At 39.3% G+C, this 21303-nt stretch overlaps 1 protein-coding gene across 3 annotated transcripts in view; it reads left to right on the top strand.

Annotated features, from left to right (window-relative positions):
- The window catches only part of cfap36 (cilia and flagella associated protein 36), a 45132-nt gene that overhangs the window by 8571 nt on the left and 15258 nt on the right, over positions 1-21303 (top strand). For 2 of the 3 annotated variants that reach the window (XM_033025181.1, XM_033025180.1), the window contains 5 exons: positions 4078-4179; positions 8411-8525; positions 13809-13896; positions 14837-15011; positions 21062-21136. In XM_033025181.1, coding sequence (XP_032881072.1) covers positions 4078-4179; positions 8411-8525; positions 13809-13896; positions 14837-15011; positions 21062-21136 — 555 coding nt within the window. The remainder of the gene's footprint in view (positions 1-4077; positions 4180-8410; positions 8526-13808; positions 13897-14836; positions 15012-21061; positions 21137-21303) is intronic. The other variant, XM_033025182.1, reaches the window with a different exon arrangement.

Genomic DNA, 21303 nt, shown 5'->3' with positions numbered 1-21303 from the left:
AGTCGAGGTAGACGTAGGCAATCTGCTTTGCTGAACGGGTATTTTAATTGGCTCATTGGAGTTTTCAGAACTAAGGAAAACCGACCGGTAATGTTAATTGCCCGCTATACTTCATTAAAAGTTGTCTGGCTTCTTAAAAGTGTCTCCATTCCTTCTGCCCCCCCCCCCCCCGCCCACCCCGCTCCTCCTGCCCCCCCACCTCCCCCCCCATCTACCCTCCCCCCCCCCCCCCATCTACCCTCCCCCCTCCTGCCCCCGGAGCGTCTGTACGGAGTTTGTACGTTCTCCCCTTGACAGTGTGGGTTTTCTCCGAGATCTCCGATTTCCTCCCACATTCCAAAGACGTACAGGTTTGTAGGTTAATTGGCTTGGTAAAAGTAGCAATGTTACAAAATTTTGAGATTTTAAAAATCAAGTCTGCAATTTATCTCTTCAGATAAAGCATAAAAAGAAGTTTAATTTGACACCTAATTCACTTTCATATCTTCAGTATTAAAAAGGTTGTGGCCAATTTCATACTCGGAAATTAGCATCGTGTTCCCTATTGCTTTTCCATTGACTTAACACAAAAGCTGTGATCGAGGACAGTCAAAAGCCCATAACTTTCTTAAAAATTAAGAGAACTGAATGAAATTTTCAGTTATTATAGATTGAAGCATTCTGAAACAAATATAAAACATCTTACTGGTACATTGGCATATCATAATCAGTAGCATCATCATACTCCTCAGATTGTAACCAATAAGCAACTCTGTCCACCTTGTTTTTCCTCAACTTTTCAATTTTGGCATTGTAAACTACAAGTTTTTGCTCTTCAAACAACGCATGACATGCCTTTCTGCCCACTACTTTTTCATTAACAATGTCCTGTAGATTCCATTTCTTAAGAAAAGGTTAATTTTTTTTAATAGCCTATGTATCCAAATAACAAACTAATCTCATTCACACAGGAATTCACAATATAACATGATTTTTAAATCTCACTGTCATGAATTTATATCCCAGATGGAAGTAATTTAATGTTTAATTTCCATAAATGAATCTAGAAACACCCACCCAAAATATAATCAAATTATTGTTTTTTGCACAATACATGTGATCCAAACTGTTGTGAATATTTAGTTTAAAAATAATGATCATGGAGAGAGAGAATAACACAAAATATAGACAATTTAGACGGTTCTTCTCCAAAAAAAAACGGGCATTTTAATCATCTTGCTTCTGGAACGTGATCGATTGGATCGTTGCATTTGCGGTGAATTTGAACCCCGTATCGGTAGGAAAAACACTGCCGGTTCATATGGGGCCCAAATCACATTTTTGCAACGTAAAATTAGATTAAAGCCATCCCAGGAATCAAGATTATATGTAAAATAAACGACTTACACTTTGCTTCGTTCCCTTCTTGTGATCCGTCAAGTTATAGGCGATGAGGGCGTTCAAAGTCGCTATTTATTTTAATCCAAATATTAAATTGTCCAGCTTTTTAAAAAAATATAGCGCGAACCGGAGGCGGGTCGATTTTTCTGCAGCAGCTAACAGCCGAGGAAGTCCGCCTCCGATAGGCAGTACAAAACGGCATTTTAATCCCCCCAGTGGCAGAACTGCAGTGCCGCTGAAGATAGGTATTGTAACATTGCTAGTATAAGTGTGTTGCCTAGTGTGTGTGTGTGTAGGATAGTGTTAATGTGCGGGGATCACTGGTCGGTACGGACTCAGTGGGCCGGAAGGGCCTGTTTCCGCGCTGTATCTTTAAACTGAATTAAACCAGATTCCAAATGTCTGAATGTATTTCCATAAGTTAATGGTTTTGCAGCAACAGTTGATATTGTTCCCTGGGAGCAGCCTTGTAGTATTCTATTATTTAGTTGTATGGAATGAACCTCCTCAAATACCAGTGCATCTTCCAGGCAGTAAGATGGTACTGAATAATCCAACCAAAAGGAATGCTATACAGCAACATGGCCAAATCCATCCTTCGCAGCAGGGGAATGACATAATCGCAGCCTGGAGGGACATAATCTGTGCACTGCTGGAAGTGCCAACCAGCAGGTAGCAATGTAATCAATGCACGGGGAGGCTATGACGGGTATAACAACAATTGAAATGCTGGAAGGTCTCAGCCAGTGAATTGGCATCTGTGGAAAAAGAAACCAGTTAACATTTTGGTTTAAACCAGCATCTGCAGTTCCTTCTTCCGCATTTTGTCTGCTCTACTGCAATATCTCCTCAAGGTATGTCTACTTTGAAGAAGTTCTCCTCCTCTCTCCAACAAGAGTTCTGCAACATCCTCTATATCTCTCGTTTCCCTTATCCCTAACTAGTCTGAAGAAGGGTCTCGACCCCAAACATCACCCATTCCTTCTCTCCAGAGATGCTGCCTGCTCTGAGTTACTCCAGCTTTTTGTGTCTATCTTCGGTTTAAACCAGCATCTGCAGTTCCTTCTTAGACCTTCTTATTCAACTGCTGATTCCCTTATCAAACCCTATTCTGGTGATTGATAGAATATTCCACATGTGCCTAACTAAGCCAACTAAGCGAGTGTCAACTTGTACTCCCTTTTTATGTTTTTTCTACATTGGTACACCACTGATTTTTCCTGTACCCTTGCTTCCAGAGCCTTGCTGGATTTTCTGTTTTGCTGGACCAACAGAGGTCACGTCATGTTCTCTTACTCTCTCCCCCTCCTTCCCTTCCTCACTCTCGGCCACCTTTCCAACTTCAGAAACTCGCCACAAAGCTAATGGCAGAAGAAGTGACAGCGATACGGAATCAAAACCAAGTGTGTGCACATTGAAAGGAGAAAGAGTGAAGAGGTTTGTGCAAGATAGACTTGTAATCCTTGATCGTGTCAGGAAAAACCAAGGAGAATGAGATTGGAGACCTCCAGCTCCATATTTTGAAAATAATCAGCCTCCACCTTTCTAATTTGTGTCAGATTTAACTGTTTAATTGGTTTTCCTGTAAATATATTTAAACTGGAATAAACAGTGTAGCTCAGAGGCAGGTATCCAACATTTTCTTTTACTTTAGGAGTGGGGTTAGGGGACAGGGGACATGGGGTGGGGGGGAAGGTGGCCATGGTAATATCTGTCCTATCTTATCCATTGCTCTGTTTTCTAGATAGGAGTCAAGAAGCTCTACAAGCCTTTGGTTAGGCTGCATTTGGAGTATTGCGTGCAGTTCTGACCACCCTGTTATAGGAAGGATTTGGAGGCTTTTGGAGAAGGTGCAAAACGGGTTTACAAGAATGCTGCCTGGATTAGGTAGTAGTATCTATGAGGAGAAGTTGGACAGACTTGGATTGTTTTCTCTGGAACACTGGAGGTCAAGAGGAAACCTGACAAATATATATATATATATATATATATATATATATATATATATATATATATATATATATATATATATATATATATATATATATATATATATATATATATATATAAGATTATTGGAGGCATAGATAAGGTCATTCTCCCAGGGTGGAAATGTCAAAGACATAGCTTTAAGTGGCAAAGTTGAAAGGAGATATGTGGAGCAATTTTTTTTTTCACACAGAAGACGGTTGGTACTTGGAACATGCAGTTGGGGGTGGTGATGGAGGCAAATACAATAAAGGCATTTAAGAGGCTTTTAGTAGGTGCGAAGAATGGAAGGTATTGGAACATGTGCAGGCAGATTATTTTATTTTGCCATAATGTTTGGCACAGACATTGGACCAAAGGACCTGCTCCTGTGCTGTACTTTTCTATGTTCTGTTGGTTGCATGAAATGACACTCTGAAATTACCAAATCATTTCAAAATATCTTAAATTTTAAATAATTTGTTTTACTATAATTTGGGAATGATGTCATAGTCATGTATTTCCTTTCCATAAAAAAAGTCTAAAAATGCAGCACATTATGTGGTGACTAATTTGCATTTGCAAAATGGTCTGAATTTGAAATAGATTTTACAGAATTGAAAACTTCAGAAAGGTTTAACAGCTGGATAATAAATTTAAGTTCAATTGTCTCTTTCAGGTGGTTGACACTTTTTTCATGAATAATTAGTTGATCTTCCTTTGTTTTAGGTTGAACAATTGTTAGAGAGCTATGTCCAAGATGTTGGCATCCAGGAGGACCAGTTTTTAGAAGCCTGCAATTCTCCACTTGCACAGTCTGAGTCATTTCGGGTAAAGAAGCACATTTTTTTACCACTGTCATTTGAGTTGAAAATGACTTAGTAATATTTTGTGATATTAGACTTTGAATTAGAGAGAACAAAAATAAGGCTTTTACATTTTTGCTCATCCCTTATCCAATTCATGTTCCAATGAGTTAAATGTGATTCCATGTGAAAGATCTGATATTTTGGCTGATTGCCATCCAATCCCACTCATAGTGAGCTTGAACTCCTTTTATCGTGGTCTCTTGGCCATCCTCAAATTCTATTGCAAAGCTGTACCTTTAGCATCAAAGTCTTAAGCCCGAATTCCTTCCATAGACCCCTGCATTTTCAGTTTTTAGATATTTCTTAAAACCTACCTTGCTTACTTGCTGTCAAATTTTGTTTAGAAGTTCTACTTTAGAGACACTTGGAACAGTTTGTTACATTAAAAAGGATTTACATATAAATGGTGTTATATTAATATGTCAACATATCTAAACCTTTGAAAATATATAATTGATTTATAATTCTGACTTTAGACATAGAGTGGAATGAAGTAATATTTTTCAAAAATTGCATTTGATAATAATTTCTGGTAAAAAATATCATAGACACAAGTGTTAGAGCACCTCAGCAGGCCAGGCAGCACATCTGGAGAAAAGGAACAGGTGAACATTTTGGGTCGGAATCCTTCTTCAGACAGTCTGAAGAAGGGTTTCATCCTGAAACATCACCTGTTGGTTTTCTCCTGAGAAGCTGCCAGATCTGCTGAGTTGCTCCAGCATTTTGTGTCCATCTTCGGTATGAATAAGCATCTGAGTTCTTTCTTACAAAAATATTATTTCCAGTGATGTATTATAAAGATTTGTTTAGCTCTAATAGTAGCTCTGTATTGTGGCAGAGAGGTATATCCCTGGATTTGCAACATATATTGTTCTTGTGGCAGGGAATGTTTTAATTATTTCCTTCAGCCACTAAATTCTGTACATCGGAATCATTTATGATTAAAGTACCCAATAACACTACAGGTAAGCTTCAGGTTGGTATGAAATATTTTGATGTATTTCAAATCATGGAGGTTGTTATTTACATTTCTCTGGATAGTAACATTTATATTGTACGTGTGCACTGATTCTCATATTTAAACATTAACTGTTGGCTATTATGATCTGTTAAGTCTTTAATCTTGGTTCTCTAAACTAGTTTCTTGCCTGGTACCCTTATTCTCTAGCAATCATAGACCCAAACTCTTCCATGTCTGAGCATCCACAGACTACAAGAAAATACCCCACCCAAAAAAAATCTTGTTATCAGTCCTAACAAAACATCTTTTATCTAGAGCCCCTATTTCTGGGTTTTCCAGCTGTTCTCTCAATTTCCCATATATCTTTAAGATGACAGTTCATTTTCTGAAACTCCAGTGAGTAAAATCTATTCTTCTTTGAGCTTTAATTAAAATCAACCTTCTCATTCCAAAAACGAATAAATCCACGATGTCAGAGCAAATATATTCTCCCCTTCCGATGCGAAACTAAGATCACATGCAGTATTCCATATGTCTCAAAAAAGCCCTTTACAATTGCAACAAGATTTTCTAAGTTTTGTGTATGAGCCAGCTTGCATTTAAGGGAAGTATACAATTGCCTTCCAACTTGAAGGCTCTGCCTGCCTAATTACTCTCTTGTATTTCATAAATCAGCCATTCTTTCTATTTCTCTTTCTTTTTTTTTTTGCAGTTACATTTTGCTAATTTCTGTCTTTGTGGCACCTGTGGTTTTCCATTAAACGTTGCATCCTGGTAAGATCCGTTTGCCCTTTTGTTAGCCGACAACCTCTTACTGTTGATCCAGGCAGTAATGGTTTCAATTAGCACACCTGAACTATTCAAAAACTTAAATCCTTAACTTTTTTATCCAGCTCCGATTTATGCATCTTCAAGCAACCTTGTTGAGATTTGTCATAATAAAAAGTTGTGTTATTTTACTCCCAAGGATATATAATTTTAAATTTAAACATGTTTTTATTAGCAATTTGTTTGCACTATCTTTGTGCCCCAGGAATACGAAACGGGTCCTGACCAAGATCTAGTCCTTTTGTGAACAGCCACTACCTTAGGCTCAGGCCAGGGGTAATGAACAACGTTATAATTGACAGCATTAATTTAATGCTAAAATGACTGACTTATTTACATTTAAGTGACCTGAACATTTGGATAGTGTAAATGAGGGTAAATTAAAATGAAAGTTAGAATTACAGTATTTATAGGAGAAGATGGAGTGAATTCTGGACAGTAGCCGACTCCCACATCAGTAAAAAGATAAATGGTCGTTGTTTCACTGCGATTTTTAACGAAAGGTAGCAGACCCAAAATGTCTCTTTCCACAGATGTTGCCTGGATATGGTGTATTCCAAAGTCTAACCACTAATTTGCAGAAAATATATTTTCTTGCATTCTGGTCCTTTAACCAATTGCCTTTATTCTTTTTATACCTGTTTATTGGCGCTTAAATCCTTAGAAATTATCTATTCTGTCTAAATTATTCATAATTTTAAACACTATCAAACCTTCACATTGCCTTTTTTAAGGGGTTTACCCCATCTGTGTATTTCATCGCACTTCTGAATTGTGCCTAGTTAATACGATTATATGGATTAGGAGCAGGAGTAAGCCTCTGGAAATCGGACAGTGATTTATTTGTTGCAGAATACACAGTCTCTCATTTCATCTTGTAAATATAGTAGTTAACTGCCTGCTGTCCTGGATATGAGATTGTCATCTATATATTCTTATGGAAAGTATGTTTGGAAGAAAGACTGGAACAAAATACAGTGAACTTTGTGGAGACTCTCCTCAAATGGCAGGATAACACTGGTTATCTACACAACAGGTCCTGGAAGATGGTCAACTTCATGAATGATGTCCTCTGGATTATCTGATTATCTTGCAGCTCTTCCAGCACAAGGAGCTATCCCCAATTGAATGTTACAGATTGACATAATACAAGGTCTGGTATAACAACACTGGAGCTTGGTGCAGCTTTTGCAAAGGCTCTATAGCAAAAGGCCACAGTGTAAGGTCATGCTGTCATTATACAATAATGGCTGAATTGGGCTTAATTAAAATCCATCGACTGTTTGCTCAAGGAATTGGAAAATTTATATTACACTCAATTAATATAAATAGTATTAAGAAGTACCGAGATTGGCAACATGTACTATATTATGAATAAAGTGTATTTTGGGGGAAGAAATTCCAGCTGTTTTGCATCTGGTAAGTAGACAAGTCTTGTTCTGAGAATAACTACATGTATAACATTATAAATAAAGTGTATTTTAGGGAAAAAATTATGACTGATTTGGATCTTGGGCGAAGATATATTCTGATCGTTAACTACATTTTAGTCACTACTTTAGCTTCAACATGTTTACTTAAACCTGAAGTGGAGAGGCAATGTACACATGGGTGAAAACAGGGAATCCGAGTAAAGCAAGACAAGTGAAAACTCTGCCTTCCATGCCCCGGGAGCAATTGGGAGGAGAGTGAATTGACGGGCTGTCATTGGGGTAAGAGGAAAACAGCTCAGTGTTGAAACGAGAAGTCCAGCCTCAAATGGTGAGGGTGATATTCTGGTCCAGAATTGGAGGTAATAGCCCAGAACAGGGGAAAATCTTGTGCTTTCTAGTGAGGCGCCTTTTTAAACAAAAAGATACTTGTCTTCCGAGGCTCTGCAAGTCCTGGATCAGACTTCTCTCTATATTCTAATCCTGGCATATATTTAAATCAAAACTCTGTTTCCTTCCTCTACAAGATCCGATTAGCCGCTTAAAGGAATAAATTAATAAAGGGATAATAGCAGGGTGAAAAGGAAGCAAGATTGATGGAGGCAAGTAATTTTCACTGCCTGTCGAATATCTTCCATTCTAACCAGTCATTCTTGGAGCTTAATTTCTGAAGTTGATCAGTCCTTTATAATTCAGAATTATAGGATGATGTGGCATGGAGAATCGACGAGAATGGAAAACTAATTTTCATTTTAAAATCAGCTCTGTTTTCAGTATTTGTTAGTCTTGCAAAACCATTTGTTTCAATAAGAAATGTTTATTTTGTTTCAATGAGAAAAGCTTTGTGAGATATTAGTCAGCTTAAATCTAACTTAAGTCACTGTTAAACCGTTCAATAAACTATGTCACTGTTCTTTAACAAATGTGAATGTTTGTTTGTCTTGAGTTTTCAAATTGAGCTTTTTTTTAAATAGCCTGTCTTCCAACCAGTGCTAGCTGCAGACGATTTTCAAGTCTTTAAGTCATTGATGTTGCAGAAAAATGTAGAATTGCAATTACAAGCTCTTCGAATGATTCAAGAGCGAAATGGTAAGAAGAAAACTAAGTTACATAATATTATTATGGTTACTATTAAATTTCTGCTGATGTATACATCAGTGACACTGAGCAACTGTTGGTCTTGAGAGCAGAGTTTTACCAAAACATTATTTGGTTTAAAAAATTGCAGGAGGATGGTGAGAAACCTTCATGATACATGATTACATTATGAAAGTTTGATGATTGCATTTTAGTTGATATCATCTTTTAATTTGGCCGTATAGTAATAGTCTGTTAGCAGATTTCTTTCACTTTTCTACTTTATATTTGTTCTAATACTTTCCAATTTTGTATCTTTAATAGTCTATGTTCCAGAGGATTTTTTTTGTCCCTTTATTGCATCAGTTTATCATTCTAATCAGATCTCACAATTAGGATAAAAATTTAACTGTGTAACCCATTCTTAACGTAATCCTAAAAACCCTGGTATCATTCTGGAAAATACGCCCTGCATCTCTATCATCATTTACTGAACTAACCAAATTTGGTCAGGATGTGGTCTGCAAAGGCCCTATGCTGTTTAAACACAAATTCCTATCCTTTTACATTCTCAATGTGCTGAAATAAACATCCACATTCCAACAGCTTTTAAGAATAGGTTTGCATTTGCACAATGACCTCTAATGATCTGTGAACTAGTTAGTGCAACCAATTGTACACCTCAACAATTTGCAGGCCTTTGTCATTGGAAAAATATTCTGTTTTTTCCCCTTGTTAATCTACAGTGTATGAGGTTGTACTTCTCTGTAATAGATTCCATCTACTCCAGCCATGTCCACACACTGTTATGACTAAATATATTGCTGTCAAATACTTTCGAACATTTTATTTGATAGATCATTTTATGTAAATACAAGTTGTTTTTAGTATGTAAAATGCCTATCATAATTTTGGAATCGTAAGTGATTGGAGCAGAATTAGGCCATTTGGCCCATCAAGTCTGCTCCATCATTCAATCATGGCTGATCTAGCTCTCCCTCCTAACCCTATTCTCCTGTCTTCTCCCCATAACTGCTGACACCTGTACTAATCAAGAATGTAAATCTTTCATTCCTTTACCCAGTCATTGATATAGGTGGTGTAGCTGAGACCAAGCCCTAACATCTGACATATACCATTTATGATACACAGTGCTATCTCCTTGCTCCTTGCTTTTTTTCCCCTAATGCTCTTGGTGTCATTGAAACAGGCCCTTTAACTTAATTCATCCACTGCCCACTGAGTCCACTGCCCACTGAGATGTTGAGGCTCCGTAAGGTGCTGGTCAGGCTGCATTTGGAGTATTGTGAGCAATTTTGGGCACCATATCTGTAGAAGGATGTGTTGGATCTGGAGAGGGTCCAGAGGAGGTTTACAAGAATAATCCCAGGAATGAGTGAGTTAACATATGATAAGCGTTTGACAGCACTGGGCCTGTACTCGCTGGAGTTTAGAAGAATGAGGGAGGACCTCATTGAAACGTACAGAATAGTGAAAGGCTTGGATTGAATGGATGTGGAGAGGATGTTTCATCTAGTGGAAGAGTCTAGGACTAGAGGTCTTAGCCTCATAATTAAAGGACGTTCCTTTGGGAAGGAGATGAGGAAGAATTTCTTTAGAGGATGGTGAATTTGTGGAATTCTTTGCCTTTTATGAAATTTCTTTGAACTGGGATATAAATTGCTTTCTGACAGTGATATTGTACCCAAATGCATGTGTACAGCCAGCAATGTTGATTGAAAGGGAAGGAGGGAAAACCTGATACCATAGTATTGAGTTTTCTGCAGTGCATCTATCAATAGTTTTGAGACACAAAGTTGAATAGCAAGATGCCATTTTAGTTTAGAGATACAGCGTGGAAACAGGCCCATCGGCCCAATGGGTCCACGTCGACCAGCGATACCCGCATATTAACACTATCTTACACACACTCGGGACAATTTTTACATTTACCAAGCCAATTTACCTACATACCTGTACGTCTTTGGAGTGTGGGAGGAAACCGAAGATCCCAGAGAACACCCACGCAAGTCACGGGGAGAACGTACAAACTCTGTACAGACAGCATCCATGGTCGTAATCGATCCCGGGTCTCCGACGCTGTAAGGCAGCAACTCTACCTGCTGTGCCACCATGCCGCCCCTTAAATTAAATTTCTTAAATTAAATCAATTTCCGCAAATTCTGGAGACAATACAGAACAAGAACAGGCTCTTCAGCCCACAATGTCCCTGCCGTACATTATGATAAGTTAAACTAAGCTCATGCCTGCACATGATCCATATCCCACCACTCCATGTGCCTATCTAACTGTTTCGTAAATGCGACTATCATGTCTGGGTCCACCACCACCTCTGGCCGCATGTTCTAGGCACCCTCCACTCTCTATGTTTGAAATAAACTTGGCGTATAAGAGAAAAGACCAATCAATGAGGCATGAGTAAATATTACTTAATCAAACTTGATTAAATATTTTAATAAACAAAGTCCTGCACAATGCTTTTGATGCTGTTTGATGTGTTTTGCATAACCCTGTGTATTTTAAATACATAATCAAGCCTCAGCTATGAAGCACAATGCCTGCCCATAATTCTTACAAGGAAACAAAGTAACATTTCATAAGGTCATAAGTGATAGGACCATTCGGCCCAACAAGTGTGCTCTGCCATTCAATCATGGCTGATCTATCTCTCCCTCTGAACCCCATTCTCCTACCTTCTCTCCATAATCCCTGACACCCTTACTAATCAAGAATCTATCCATCTCTGCATAAAAATATCGATTGACATGACCTCGACAGCCTTCTATGGCAAAGAATTCCACAGATTCACCACCCTTGACTAAAGAAATTATTCCTCACCTCATTTCTGTTCATGAAGTCTTCTGCGGACAGTGGTCATTGACAAATCCACTCCTGGAGAGTGTTTATGAACTGTTGGACAGGTGTTTGGGTTTTTTTTGTTATTATGGAGAAAATTCTTCTGTCATCAGCTGTGGAGGTCTTCCTTGACCTGCCAGTTCCTTTGCGATTAGTAAGCTCACCAGTGCTCTCTTTCTTCTCAGAGCCTCAGGTTTGGCAGATGTATCTAACAATTTTGGTCCTCATGTTGATAAACAGCAATAAAAGTTTCCAAAGGTGATGGAAAGACTGGCTGAGAGTGCTCTTATACCTGCATCAAAGAGGCAATTAAACACACCTGAGCAATTGCAAACACCCGTGAAGCCATGTGTCCCTATACATAACTAAAACGTTGATATTGTTATCTTCCGATTTGGCGGTCTTTCTATTTGCGCAAAAACGGTTTGCGATAGCGCCAAGACTTTTCACCAGTTTACTCATCGTTCCCCTGTGCTGCCAAGTTTTGTTCCGATCGGTTGAATGTCGTAAAAGTCAGCAAGGTTTAAAAATCTTAAAAACCACGTGTGCGTTGATCGATCTCTTCTGCCAGTCGGCGCCGCACGGATTAGTCTCTTCCCCTGTCACTCCCCGGGACGGTCCACCCTTTCCTGTGCCATCTCGTCTTTACTGGAGCTAAGGGTGGCCGGCCAAGTTTTCCAACCGGACTTTCAGAGGGATCCTAAGCAACCCCGCCCCAAGCAGCAGCCCCGCCCCAAGCAGCAGCCCTGCCACAAGCAGCCGCCCAGTGTCGGAGACCCAGCCCAGCCCGGAGTCAGAGATGTTGCCAAACGGAAAGCGGAGACTTTAATCCGGGCGGAGAACAACCAGCACCCAGCGCCCGCTGTGAGTCGCCATTGCACCGCCAATTCCAGCCACGATCGCTCTGGTCCCCTCGCTGGCTCCTCCCCCGTGATGCCCCCCTCTCCCCCATGGCTCTTTCCCCATCTTTTCTCCGAGCTCACTCCCCCCTCGCACACACCCCTCTCCCCCCACAACTGCCCCCCGCCCACACACCCCTCCCCCCACAAGCCCCCCTGCCAACAACACCCCCGCCCACACACACCCCCCTGCCCACACACACCCGCCCCCGACACACACACCCGCAAAACAACACTTTTTCTCACAGAGAGTGGTGAGTCTGTGGAATTCTCTGCCTCAGAGGGCGGTGGAGGCAGGTTCTCTGGATGCTTTCAAGAGAGAGCTAGATAAGGCTCTTAAAAATAGCGGAGTCAGGGGATATGGGGAGAAGGCAGGAACGGGGTACTGATTGGGGATGATCAGCCATGATCACAGTGAATGACGGTGCTGGCATGAAGGGCCGAATGGCCTATTTCTGCACCTATTGTCTATTGTCTAATCTGCTAGAAACAGCATTCTAGATGAAATTGCAAAAGTGTACAATGTTTGGTTTGAAAAAATATATAATACTGCTGCACAATAATATGAAGTTGTAGAAAAAGCATGGTGCGTTTAATAGTCATTTAGGATTGTTGCTATGTTAACAAACCAGAGATTTTGTGGGGCTATCAATGTTTGATGTGAAATATTATGAACCTTAAATATGGAAAATTACTTTGGATATCATGGAGCATAGTTGCAGACAATTTGTTATCTACCAAAAATAAAAATAAACACGTATCTATGATCAGCACTAGTAAAATATTTTGGTTTTAAAATGAAATTAATCATAAACGAACTCCAGCTAGAAACAAAATAGCATGTATTTAAAGCTGTTTTAACCTCATTTGTGTGAAAACCAAAGGAACATTTTACCAGAGAGAAAAACATTTGATCTGTTGAGGCAAAGCTAACCTTTTGCTTGGCTAATCTTAAATTAGCGTACCTCCTTTTCTATCCACTTACACTTGTGCATTTCACCTTGTTTCAAATATTTATTTCCTGAGGCAGTCCAACTGCTGGATCTGGAAATACGAGTTTTTATTCCTTTCTCCTCCCCCCTCTCCCCCTCCCCCCCTCCCCCCCCCTCCCTCCCCCTCCCCCCCCTCCCCCCTCTCCCCCCCCCCCCCCCCCCCCCTCCCCCCCCCCACCTCCCCCCCTCCCCCCTCCCCCCTCCCCCCTCCCCCCTCCCCCCTCCTCCCCCCCCTCCCCCCACCACCACCACCATCCCTACCACCACCAAGGTTATGATTAAACCTTATCCTGTGGTGACTGTGAAACTACTAATTGTTGGACAACATGTTCAGTTTATTAACCTTCTAATCTGCTGTTGAAAACCAAAACAAAGGAAATAAAAATATAAAATGCTGGAGATTCTCAGCAGGTCGGGTGTATTTTGCAGGGAACATAAATATAATTCATGTTTCAAGATGATAACATTTTTCGATCAGAACATCAACAAAGAGACTGTAAAAAAAAAAATGTTTTTTTCCTTGGCAGGAGCTCTCCCTGAATGTTTGACGGATGGAAAGGATAAGATCAGTGAACTGGAGCAACAGGAACTTAGAATATTGAGAGAGGTGCTAAAGTGAGTAAATGCATTGGAATGCATTTCTGCTCCTGACCATTTATTTCAAGCTAAGCAGTGACTGAACTTAACTATTATTATTAATTGTATGTTAGCAACTAGGAGATCTAGCAGGCCTTGGCAGACCAAGTGCAAGTGTTCAGCGAAACGTTTGCCTAATCTGTGTTTGGTCTTGCCGATCTAAAGACGGCCAAGTTGGGTGCACCAAGTGGAGTAGATAAGGTTAGAGTTGATGTACATGAACCTTTATCTCACCTGGAAGGACTTCTGGGATCCTTGGATGGACAAGAGAGAGGATGTATGGGGACAGTTGTTGTCACCGGTGGTTGCAGAGGAAAGTACATGGGGAGGGCTAGTTTGGTGTGAAAGGATGAGGTATCTTGGTCGGCTTAGATGAGTTGATCAAAGGGGTTGTCTCCATGCTGCATGACTATCTATATACTTGACATTTAGCTTCTATCTTCAATTTTCCACTTGCATTTAATGATACAGTTTTCATGCTCAGTGTTAACTGCTGTATTAAATGGTTCCTCTTGCCGTTTGACATAATTGCTTGGTGTAATTGATATTTATTTTGTTTTCTGCTCTCCTTTCACTCCCTTAAATTGGACTTTCCCTGATCTGTGAACTTTGTTATGCGTGTGTCCTTCTCAATTATTACCGTCCTGGATTATTTTACGAACATCTCTCTGGCCTAGATACTACTATTTTTTCGGGATTGGTTCATTCTGCTTTGAGATTTTTGCATCCCTGTATAGTTTATTCCATGTGCACTTGACCTGACTCTTAGCCAGTTGATTTCAGGGTATTATGACCACTTTTTAAAATCCTTTCATTAATTTGCTAAAATATATCCAACTTCCTTCTGTTATTCAGCGACAGTCTATTTTGCTGTAATTGATCTTTTTTTTTTTTTTCGTGCTTTTTATCATTTCTTTAGACAATCTAAAGATGAATATGAACAGGAGATGGCAAAACGATGTGCTGCAGAAACAGGAGCTAAAGGTGGAATATTAATACAAAGTGACTTGGAGAAAGCAATTGTGGAAAATGCAGACAAAGAGACAGCACGACTATCCAGACAACACCAACAAGGAAAGGAGAATTTAGAACGGGTAATAAAATTACTTATAAATAGTACTCTGCAAATGAGATGAAATGTTCTGTAATGTGGTAATATTAAAGAATTCTCTTTTGACAGTGAACAGGATAAATGCCCAAATATTGCTACACATAGTTTTCCTATTAATCTCGCAACAAGATGTCCAGAGACTAATGTGCTTGTCATTTGATCTCTGGCATCTGTGAGCGTAGCAAACTGCAAGGAGATTTTCAACCAATGGAATTGAAGAGACTTTACTGAACCATGCTCACTGAAAAACAGGAGGCAAAAGCAAATGGGAGATGTAACTAATATTTAAATTGTACAGGAAATGAAATGAAGATTGAAACTTTGGATGGAACACGTGACGATAATAAACTGTTAAATATAAAACCATCTGAGAGCCTGTGGAGTCTTGTAGGAAACATGAACAGATGATGTATACAATATTTTTTACCTTTGTGATCCTTCACACTTGTTTTCCATTGATCAGGAATATCCATAATTGCTTGAAGCTGCTGCCCATCATCCTCAGCTGCTTGTTCAGTCTTGGTCCAGATATTGAGCATTAGTCTCATCTGCTCTCGCATCCTTTAGTTGGATGAAGAAGACCTAGCAGCAGGCAGCATAGCCTTGAGGCCTTGCCACCAGAATGCTTTTGGTGGAACGCTTTGGCAGAAGGCATAGCTGAAAGAGATGCTTTGATCTTGTCAAAGCTCGTAATTAAAAAAAAAATTAAATGCTCCTGAATTCTGGTACATTTTGAAAAACAAAAAATATATAAATGATTTAAGAATATATATTTTTGAAATATAATTGAAAATCGAAGAGCACCTTGAAGTGATGAAGTAACATAATTTTTTTTAAAGTCAACTTATTTTACTCTTTGCCAATTAATTCATTTGCAGTACTGGCATATCTATTGAAATCAGTGTGATCTCTGATCCAATGTCTAGTCTGACCTGGTGTTGATTTGGAGAGATGATATCCCCAAGGTAAATCTGGGGAATCATAGCAAAATTAGGCACCATCCCTGCTAGTGCATACATGGCATAATGGCAGATGTAGTGCCATCTGTCACTTATTAAATATTGGACTGTGCTGTTGGCATTACAGGAATCTAAATGTATTTCTCTGCTTCAGTCAATTGTGCTAAATGTGCTTCTATAATTGTGGCTGAATATCGTATATTGAATGAAATTGAATTTTGTAATTGGTGTACAATACAAAGGATGTCCAATGTCCAACAGAGTTGTTGCACCTTTTTTCTGTGCTAAAACATAGTTGTGTGTGATGCTAATGCCAATTTGCAATATTCACAAATTGATCATAATGATTACAAAATGAATTAAAAATTATCATTAGCATAGTTTCATTTCAAAAGATGTATTGAATTGTGACGGGTATATATCCCGGCAGAATCAATATCATTTTAATATGATACCATAATTTTAATGTGCAGCATCAAGTGAGAATCTTTAGTTCTCAAAGAGACTACTTGAAACAACTGCACACCAGCAGCAGAAGGAAGGTATGAGGGAGATAAGGCGAGAGCAGAAAATGTCTTCACACTTATGCCCCCCCCCCCCCCCCCCCGCACCCTCAGAGTCAGCTGGCCTCCCATCGTCATCTGACTCACCTGGTCCCATAACTGAACTATGTGTGGGGAAATAACTGAGACAAACCTAACATTATTTTCGCATTAGTTGCGGTCTTCAAAAAATATTGGTTGGTTTAATATGTGCAGTTTCCAAAGGGTTTTGGAGTGTTCTACAAAGTGTCCAGTTGTTAGCAGAGTTGCCTATATTGTGTTCTTTAGTTTTGTTGTGACTATTCAAGGAAAGTCTATTTTGGGAATTTGGAACTCCAATTTATTTCACAATAACTTGAAATGTAAACTGCAAGATGACTGATGTCATCAGATGCCCATCTAATGTTGGAAAATATTGGACGTGCTGACATGCATTGTAATCGCACGTGTCTTTTACAATTTTGCGTCAGGTACAATTTCATTCACCTGAATAATTATCTGCAGGACCACAGAGTGCAAACCTGTCATGGAGGTACCTGGTGGATATTGGCTAAAATACACTTGAATAAGTTTGAGGTGCAAGTTTACAAATCTTTATTGGGGTACTTTCTGCCACAATAAATCTTCCCATGTCTCTTAGCCACTTGTCCACCAACACGTCCCAACCTCAACCGAAGATCCCACCTATTTCTCCTAATTTGTATATTAGTGGTCATTTTACTAAAAGATAACTAGAGGACAGGACAAGAGATTGTATTTTGTGTTGCCGGAGGTGGAAGTGGTGAACTGAACATAATTGTATGGGGCAAGCTTGTATTTCAAGGGAAGCAATGAATACATTTATCTCAAATTTAATTCCTGTTGCCACATTTAATCTGTTAGGGTTGGCTTGGTGTGAGAATCCCAGCCTCCGTGATTTAAAAACTCATCTGAAATAGAGGTGGCTAGTTTTGTTAAATGACTTAATGGACCAAGAGATTGATGATTTAACTTATCCCCTCTAAAACCATAAATGGATGGATTGTCATGTTGGATTCAGCTTTGAAAACTTTGAAAAATATTTTTATCAAGCATTCCTTGGAAGTTAAAATGTATTATTTTTTTTATCATTATAAAGTAGGTTTTAACATGTGTAAACATATTAAACTGATCTTATTCTTTGTAAAAAAAATTGGAACTAAACCACAAAATTATTGTAGTTCAAAAATATTTTGAAAATTGTGCCCTTAGCTTAATTAGCTACACGCATTTTTTCATACCATTTTAGTATTTCCTTATTACTTCCACTGTTTTCCCCCCGCTGTTAATGAATGTAATTGTGGCTGAATGATGATACAAAATTATATTTATTTATTATAATTGCTACCACCTGCCACGTTATTATGTTTTAATGTTATTTTTTATGCCATTATGTGATTGAAATAACTGTGAACGTGCAGAATATTGAAATGGATCAAAATTGCAAAATAAATCTATCATTAAATATATATTACATTTGTATACCTAATAAATTTCCAGCATTGTAAATTTAGACTAACTCATTGTATTTCACTAACTAATTTCATGAAATGCATGACTAAACTTGAGAAAATGTTAGAATTTGTTGAGGTCACATGGATAAAAATAGTGAAGTTTGTATTAACATCTTAATAATGTTCAGACATCAGCACATTTAGACAATGGTGCAGGAGTAGGCCATTCGGCCCTTCAAGCCAGCACCGCCATTCAATATGATCATGGCTGATCATCCCCAATCAGTTCCCTGTTCCTGCCTTTTCCCCATATCCCCTGACTCTGCTATCTTTAAGAGCCCTATCTAGCTCTCTCTTGAAAGTATCCAGAGAACCGGCATCCACCGCCCTCTGAGGCAGGGAATTCCACAGATTCACAACTCTCTGTGAGAAAAAGTATTTCCTTGTCTCTGTTCTAAATGGCTTACCCCTTATTCTTAACTGTGGCCCCTGGTTCTGGACTCCCCTAACATCGGGAACATGTTTCCTGCCTCTGGCGTGTCCAAACCCTTATATGTTTCAATAAAATCTTTTCTCATCCCTCTAAACTCCAGAGTATACAAGCCCAACTGCTCCATTCCCTCAGCATATGACAGTCTGCAAATTTGCTAATGTTACTTTGAATCCCTTCATCTAAATCATTGATATATATCGTAAATAGCTGCAGTCCCAGCACTGAACTTTGCAGTACCCCAACTGTCACTGCCTGCCATTCTGAAAGGGACCCGTTAATCCATGCTCTTTGTTTCCTGTCTGCCAACCAATTTTCTATCCATGTCAGCACTCTACCTCCAATACCATGTGCCCTAATTGTGCCCACTGATCTCCTATGTGGGACCTTATCAAATGCTTTCTGAAAGTCCAGGTACACTACATCCACTGGCTCTCCCTTGTCCATTTTCCTAGTGACATCCTCAAAAAATTCCAGAAGTTCAGTCAAGCATGTTCCCATTCGTAAATCCATGCTAACTCGGACCGATCCTGTTACTGCTATCCAAATGTGGCGCTATTTCATCTTTTATAATTAACCCCAGGATCTTCCCCACCACCAATGTCAGGCTAACTGGTCTATAATTCCCTGTTTTCTCTCTCCCGCCTTTCTTAAAAAGTGGGATAACATTAGCTACCCTCCAATCCACACAAACTGATCCTGAATCTATAGAACATTGGAAAATTATCACCAACGCATCCACGATTTCTAGAGCCACTTCCTTAAGTACCCTGGGATGCAGACCAGCAGGCCCTGGGATTTATCAGCCTTCAGTCCCATCAGTCTACCCAACACCATTTCCTGCCTAATGTGGTTTTCCTTCAGTTCCTCCGTCACCCCAGATACTCTGGCCACTAGTATATCAGGAAGATTGTTTGTGTCCTCCTTAGTGAAGACGGATCCAAAGTGCCTGTTCAACTTCTCTGCATATCCTTGTGCCCCATAATAAATTCACCTTTTTCAGTCTTCAAGAGTCCAACTTTGGTCTTAACTAATTTTTTCCTCTTCACATACCTAAAGAAGCTTTTACTATCCTCCTTTATATTCTTGGCTAGCTTACCTTCGTACCTCATCTTTTCTCCCCGTATTGCCTTTTTAGTTATCTTCTGTTGCTCTTTAAACATTACCCAATCCTAATGCTTCCCGCTCATCTTTGCTACATTGTACTTCTTTTATTTTTATACTGTCCCTGACATCCCCTACTCCCCTTGGAATCTTTCTTCCTCTTTGGAATGAACTGATCCTGCATCTTCTGTATTATTCCCAGAAATACCTGCCATTGTTGTTCCACTGTCATCCCTGCTAGGGTATCTTTCCAGTCTACTTTGGCCAGCTCCTCCCTCATGGCTCCATATTCCCCTTTATTCAACTGTAACACTGTCACCTCCAATTTACCCTTCTCCCTCTCCAATTGTAGATTAAACTTGACCATATTATGGTCACTATCTCCTAATGGCTCCTTAACCTCAAGTTCCTTTATCAAATCCGGTTTATTACAACACTAAATCCAGAATTGCCTTCTCCCTGGTAGGCTCCAATACAAGCTGCTCTATGAATCCATCACAGAGGCATTCCAGAAACTCCCTTTCTTGGGGTCCAGTACCAACTTGATTTTCCCAGTCTACCTGCATGTTGAAATCTCCCATAACAACCGTAGCATTACCTTTACTACATGCCAATTTTAATTCCTGATTCAACTTGCACCCTATATCCAGACTACTGTTTGGGGGCCTGTAAATAAGTCCCATTAGAGTATTTTTATCCTTACAATTCCTTAGTTCTATCCATACTGACTCCACATGTCCTGTTTCAATGTCACCCCTTGCAAGCGACTGAATGTAATTCCTCACCAACAGAGCTACCCCACCCCCTCTGCCCACCTGTCTGTCTTTTCGATAGGAGGTATACCCTTGTATATTCAGTTCCCAGCACTGGCCCTCTTGCAGCCATGTCTGTAATTCCCACATCATACTTGCCAATTTCTTACTGACCCTCAAGCTCGTCCACTTTATTTCCTTATATCGCGCATTCATATACAACCGGTATATGCCAGTATAAATACTGCCAGTGATGAGACTTGCAACTAAGGCTTTTATCTTACAATTATAAAAGCATTAATTATCTATCCATCATTACTGAATTAAATGGTAATCATTGATGAATTGCAGTGACTTCCTGTGAAGTTAAGAAATAATTTAGGGTCATGCAAGAACTCTCTTGAAATCTCCTTCCTGAGCCAACTTTTCATGGTAACCTGCGCTGGTGTGAAGATGACAGGAGATAAAGTTAATAATATGGGAGATGGAGGCAGGTTCAGCATAATATAGAAAAATTAGAATACCATTTGGAGAGCATGCAATTTTGACAAATCCCATATTTAGTTTCAAGATTACTCCAGTTTACACAGAAGGTTTCCATTTCCTTGTCTGAAGTTAAGGAAGAAAGTGTACAGTATTTATAGATATTAAGGAACCTGTTGCTTTGTAAGTGCAATGAGGTTGACTATTTTAACATCCCAAACTTTTTTACAGGCTGTTCAGAAATCTTTACAAAAGAGAGCATCAACAAGAGAAGATGCAGTTGCATCCACAAGTAACCTAGATGAGGTAGTAGATGAACTTGCAAGATTCTTAGTCTTTGTCACGAGGTAGTTACTAATTCGTGAATCAATTTTGTATTCTTTGAAAATTCACACTGCTTTAAAAATGAAGGTTATGTTTTGGAATAACAAATTACCACCATTGAACAGATAAGTAGATAAATCCAACATATG

This window comes from Amblyraja radiata, chromosome 8, assembly GCF_010909765.2.
Source record: "Amblyraja radiata isolate CabotCenter1 chromosome 8, sAmbRad1.1.pri, whole genome shotgun sequence".
In the NCBI taxonomy this organism is placed as follows: Eukaryota; Metazoa; Chordata; class Chondrichthyes; order Rajiformes; family Rajidae; genus Amblyraja; species Amblyraja radiata.
Note: the sequence above shows the minus strand (reverse complement) of the source record. Positions and strands in the feature narration are given on the sequence as shown.